General features: G+C 40.4%; 1 protein-coding gene across 1 annotated transcript in view; it reads left to right on the plus strand.

Moving 5' to 3' along the window:
* Positions 1-5,132, plus strand: part of LTBP1 (latent transforming growth factor beta binding protein 1) — a gene marked incomplete at both ends in the record, with an annotated part of 202,344 nt that extends 197,212 nt beyond the window's left edge. Inside the window, 3 exons of the mRNA XM_084262367.1 lie at positions 9-131; positions 3,377-3,526; positions 4,963-5,132. Coding sequence (XP_084118493.1) covers positions 9-131; positions 3,377-3,526; positions 4,963-5,132 — 443 coding nt within the window. The remainder of the gene's footprint in view (positions 1-8; positions 132-3,376; positions 3,527-4,962) is intronic.
* Positions 5,133-6,000: the final 868 nt, after the last annotated feature.

Consider the following 6,000-nt stretch of genomic DNA (forward strand, 5'->3'; position numbering starts at 1 on the left):
CCCCTCAGAGGATTATGCCCAGCTGTGCAACATTCCTGTTCCAGGATCTCGACGGCCATATGGACAAGATGCTTTGGTTGACTTCGAGGAGCACTACACTCCAGAAACTAATCCATACTTTGTCGAAGACCGTAAGCAAGTTTCTCTGTTATATAAAATACTTGAAATGAGGGTTTGTAACTTGGCTTCTTTCCCTGTAGCTGGCTTCGTTCTTCTGTTTGCTTCTGAGTAATGTGGCCTATTTATGTTTTAGTTATTCCTATGACACCAGCTTTCAGTCAGGTGTTCTGGTTCAAGAGCCAGTATTGTATAAGAGTCCAGTTGGGCTCAGAGTACAGTATTAGTTTTTAATATAATGAAATAGTTTGTGCCAAGTGTACTAAATCTGTATTTACCAACAGATTTACAGCTAAAGGTCAAAAGGATTGCCAGTTTTCCTTCTCACAAATTACTCTGGAGCATGGGACAAATTTCTTCAGAGTGAATTTCATTCAAAAAAAAAATATCCCTTCACACCAGCTTTCCATGATTTTCCAGTGGAATTGATATAGGGGAAATAGAGAGCATGCAAGTCGTTCTCACTCAACGGAGAAAATGTACAGCACAGTCTGATCAGAGAGTACAGGTGTGCATACAACCTTCAGGCTGGACACAGCAGGGTGTGAGGGGCTGTATACAGCATCTTGGTTGTACCTCAGGAGTAACGGGGTTCTTTACACATCTGTCCCAGCTCCCTGTTAAGACTTGTGGGAGAGGAATGCTTACACATCCTGGCATCTTCCTGAAGGTCAGCCACCTTGTATAGGTCATGCAGATTTCATCACAGCTTTAGAAAAGAAAAGTGGAGATAGCAGGAGCAAGTAGCCCCCCATGCATATTACACATGGCCTACAAGTTGCCCCTATGCTCTTTCCCAAAGTGCTTCTCCTGCAAAAGGAGTTATTTTTAAAGTCAGGGTAATAGGTCAAAACAGGGCAGGAGGACTACAGCACACTATGAGAGGGGTGATATGCATTCCTTGTGCACATTGCACTTTGTGTAATGCCTTATTTCTTTAGAGACAGATTATTTTAATTAAACAGTACCAGGTGTTGATGTCTAATTGAAGTGTCACACGGATGGTAACTATCAAACACAATGAGAAGCCTGGAAAGATGACTGGTAGCCAATGTGATAGATGAAATACTGAGGGGAAAGAAGCACTTTGCAAGTTATAAGCAGTAGTCAATAAATACAATAAAATTGTAGGCAGTTTTGAATCCACAGCTGAGACCATTGTCTTAGGGACAGAGACTTAAGAGCTCATGTCTTTTGCTCCCATCCTATGGCTGTCTCAGATACAGTGGCAAGCCAAGGCATAAGAAGCCCCAAACCACAAGGCTGTATGACTCTCCTCAGGGGAGGTGTATTCCCTCAGATAGAGTTGCCACATGTTCCTGGCATGGAAAGACTTCAGGGCCACAGTGCTGCTGCAGTCTACACCACCACCTCCCAGCCCTTGCTTCAATGTAGTATTTGAGAGTTGTGTGTAATCAACTTCTACATAAGCAAACAGACAAATTAGAATTGCAAGCCAGGTCCCATCCAGCTGTTTTGAAGTAGCATATGTTGTGAAGTAGAACTTGCTGTGAGCAATAAATATTTTGAGTTTATCTAGTTAAATAACAGCATACTTTATTCTGACAGAGGGAGTGAAAAAATGTCTATGTGGATGTACGTATGTCTATGTACTACACATCAAATAAATGCTGCCTTTATTTTTAAAACATTAGTGTATTTAGAGCACATTTCCCTTGGCACTGTTTCTTTTCTAAGTTAGCAAAATCTTCACTTTAAAGGACCCTCACGAGCCCCCTGCAAGCTCTATTAGAGGACTTGAGAGCAAAATGAAAATTGGTCAAGTTTCTTACTACCTTGTTACCATACATCATGACACTCTGCTCAATATCCTGTTGCCCTGAGATGTGATTTACTAGGTACATGGAAAGGACTGTAATGTTTTTCCCACTTACCATGCACTTGCATACATCCTGTGTACTGGATGTGTTACTGAGATGTAGCCTGTGCCAGCCAGTACTCATGTCACCTTACATGTTCGGTGTCTCCAGAACATATTCAGTGTATGACTGACCAGCATGACCCTTACAAAGAATCCCACTGTGCTAGAGAAGTACAGCCTAGAAACAGTCTGTAGCCAAAGACACGATGCAGTAAATGTTAAAAGACAGGGGAACAAGCACAAGGAAAGGGAGAAAATCATATTCTTAGCAGCATTGTATATCTACATATCACAATTGTTGCTGCAATATAAATCAGTAAACAACCATTGGTTTTAGATAAACCAACGGCTGTTACATGGAATTACTATGTATTATATATATACAATAATTATATCTCATGAGGTAGATGGGGAGATGTATCCTACGCTGTTCCACTTCAGCTCCAATTTCCTCTCCATTTCTCTGCTATATATTCATTATGCTGGTAAACCTGACTCTCAAATGCTCTCAAATTTTTCCTTGAAAGTCTTTTTGATGTGATGGGCTGCCATCTGCAGTCCTGGTACATCACTGCTCTACGAATAGAAAACTAGTGAAAAAAAGTTGTGCAGGACCAACAGGAACGATTCAGTCCTAAACAGAATCTCTGAACATGTAAAAATGTCTAATATTTTTTAAAGTATAAATCCTTCCTTATATATAAAAACCTAACGGCCAAATAAGCCCTAAGACAGGCAGCACAAAAGGCACTGTATGAACCACTGAATGCAAAGACAGCTCTTTGGATCTGACTACTCACCATCAAGAACTGTGACAAGGAGCAATTGGTAGATGGAAGTATTTGTACCGTCATGTCGCTGGAGTACCCACTTCTGACTTCCCTTAAGGCAGTTGACATTTTTAATATTTGTTTACTTCTGGATAAACAAGGACGCATCTCCTCCCCTTGCCTTATTTTTCCAGAATGCTGTTTTAAGGAACTTTTACCCCAAACTGCAACACCAGTTCTTGTTTCCAAAGACTGATACACATACCAATTCAAATAAAAGGTGCTATTTAGAAAACATTGAATTATCCTTTAAAAAATGTACTGACAAATTATGTGGTTTCCTTTAAAAAAAAAAATCACTGATTTTTGACAAAAATAAAAAGTTCAGAGTTCACAAAGTTACTCAGTTTTGATCTTGAAGCATATCACAGCACTTTTCCAGTGCATTTAAAACTCCAGATGGTGCAGATCTGCCAAAGCCAATCTATTTTCTGCAAAGTCACCTTCCTGCAGACTTTGGCAGGAATCTCAGGCATTGGCTATACGTTTGTGTATACTGATCACACAGCTCTGTCACTTACTTATTTGCAATTCTTTCTCCACCCAGGTTTTCTAAACAGCTTTGAGGAGCTACAAGCAGAGGAATGTGGTATTCTGAATGGATGTGAAAATGGCCGGTGTGTAAGAGTCCAGGAAGGCTATACCTGTGACTGCTTTGATGGTTATCACCTGGACATGGCCAAAATGACTTGTGTTGGTAAGGACAGCGTATTACTTCATCATCTTCTGTTAGTCTGTCAGTTTACTCAGTGACTTGAGCTAAGGAGGGGCTGGAACAAAGGGGTTGTATTAAAGATGTCAGCATTGTTTGATTAATTGCAAAGGCCAGTAAATATACAGAAATAACTACACTGGTATTCCTCAGTTCATCTTTTCATTACAGCTGTGCTCAGTTAAGAGCCCAGAAATGAGCAGACACACATTTGTGTAATGAACTTAAACTTCTATCAATTAGTTAACACTAATATGCAGAGCAAATGTTTTTCAAAGGCTTTAGTGAGCTAAGGGGATGGAACTAGATTCAGAGGAGGAGAGTCATTTCATGAGCAGATTTTTAGTGTTTGAATTGCGTAAATCTGCAGATCACCACTCTGGGGTTTGCTCCCTGATTCTCACTTACTTAGCAGTCAGCAGACCCAACTATTCCTCTCACTCAAACTAGTAAATCTGCACAACTACTAACCAGGACATCTAATGACTATGTCTTCAATTAAAACAACAAAACATGGGGATGGCAAGTGTCAGTGAGAAGATGAAGCAAAAGCTGCGCGCACAAGCAAAGCAAGACAAGGAACTCATTCCCCACAGCCCATGGGCAGGCAGGTGTTCAGCCACCTCCAGAAAAGCTTGGGGAGACAAGCACCAAAACTCCAACTGTCCCCCACTTCCTTCTTCTAGTTTATATACTGCACATAATGTCATATGATATGTCATTTGTCAGCTGTCCCAGCTGTGTCCCTTCCCAGCTCCTTGTGCACCCCTAGCCTCCTCCCTGGTGAGGTGAGAAGCAGTAAAGGCCTTGACTCTGTGTAAGTGCTGCTCAGCAGTAACAAAAACATCTCTGCATTACCAACACCGTTTTGAGCACAAATCCAGAGCACAACCCTGTACCAGCTACTGTGATGAAAACTAACTTCACCCCAGACAAAACCAGCACAGCAAGAAAAGATGTAGCTCCTGTGTCTCAGGCCAGTGCTGCACTATTAATATTGAGTGCAGGTAATTTGCTGTTCACAACTATTTAGCTGACAACACCAGTAGCTCCTAAAGTGTTTTATTTATATAAAATTCTGCTAAGAACTTGGAGCTTCTTTCTTATAAGCCACTTTTTAGTCACCACATAAAAACTTGTAAGCTGTTACTAAATTTTTGGGTTGCAGCTTGGGCTGAATTTGGACTTGGCAATTGGTCGAAGGTCATTCAATACAGTATTGATTTCCTAGGATAACTTCCGCCTCCATCCAACTCTCTGTTACAGCTTTTGTCCCAGCCCTAACTCCACCTGATCTGAACTGAAAATAGAGTTCTGGGTGTATTCAAACAGCACGCTCTGCTCCTGCCAATGCTGGAAATAAGTGAGTTTTGCCTGCGCACCAGGCTGACGCCCATGTCTTTTCGTGTCCCCCTGTGCAGATGTGAACGAGTGCAGCGAGCTCAACAACAGGATGTCCCTCTGCAAGAACGCCAAATGCATTAACACGGAGGGTTCCTACAAGTGTTTGTGCCTCCCGGGCTACGTTCCTTCAGACAAGCCAAACTACTGCACACCACTGAACTCAGAACTGGACAGTGAACTGGAGTAGAGGAAAACCTCCGCGTTCTAAGCCCATATACTCTGCACTGTATAAAGACAAGGAAGAAAAGTATTTAACTTGAGGAGAGAAGGCACCGGAGTAGCAAAAGTAAGGGGAGAAAAGCATTAAAATGTGTCAAAAGTGAGACGTGATGGGCTGACCGTGCATCAGCTTCACTGAAGTGACAGACCAGATGGACACATTACTCTGAAAGAAACAACCAAGTATATAGTGTGTTCATAAGAAAAAAAATATCTTGGAAAATAAGCAAAAACAGTGCTGTTATTTTAAACAGAAGAGCTTTGGTTTTTTTGTTTGTTGTTTTTTTACTATTGCTTGATTAATTTGACATTTAAATAGTGATGGAAATATTTTATATTACTATGTCATTTTTTTGATTGTTCAGTTCCTTGCCTACTGTTTCTTTTCAGACCTATTTTCTGATCAGTACAAATTCTATGATACAGATATTCTTAGGCCATTTTATAAGAACTGTTACACAGGGTAATGCTCCTCCTTCTCTGGAACATTGGTCAGTGACTTTTTTTTAATTTGCTAGTTGTCTGCCCTGTGGAGCAGGCACCACTTGTTTTCAAATGTTTATATACCTTGGCGAAAAGTCTTTATAATCATTTTGTATTCTGTATGGTTGTTACTGCACTTAAAAGTCTTTAGAACATTTCTTGCCAAGTTCAAAGCTGCTAGTGGACAACATTGGATTCCTTTTGTACATTAAAACAAAAGATTTTAGCTCACGTCCGTATTGTAATGTGTAAATTGAACACAAGAGAAATCTTGTATGATTACCCTAACATATTAAAGCTGTATATTAAAACTCAATAAAATCACCTTTTTTTTTTAGAAAAATGCTATTTAC

This window comes from Gallinula chloropus (genome assembly GCF_964237585.1).
Source record: "Gallinula chloropus genome assembly, chromosome: 3".
Lineage (NCBI taxonomy): Eukaryota > Metazoa > Chordata > Aves > Gruiformes > Rallidae > Gallinula > Gallinula chloropus.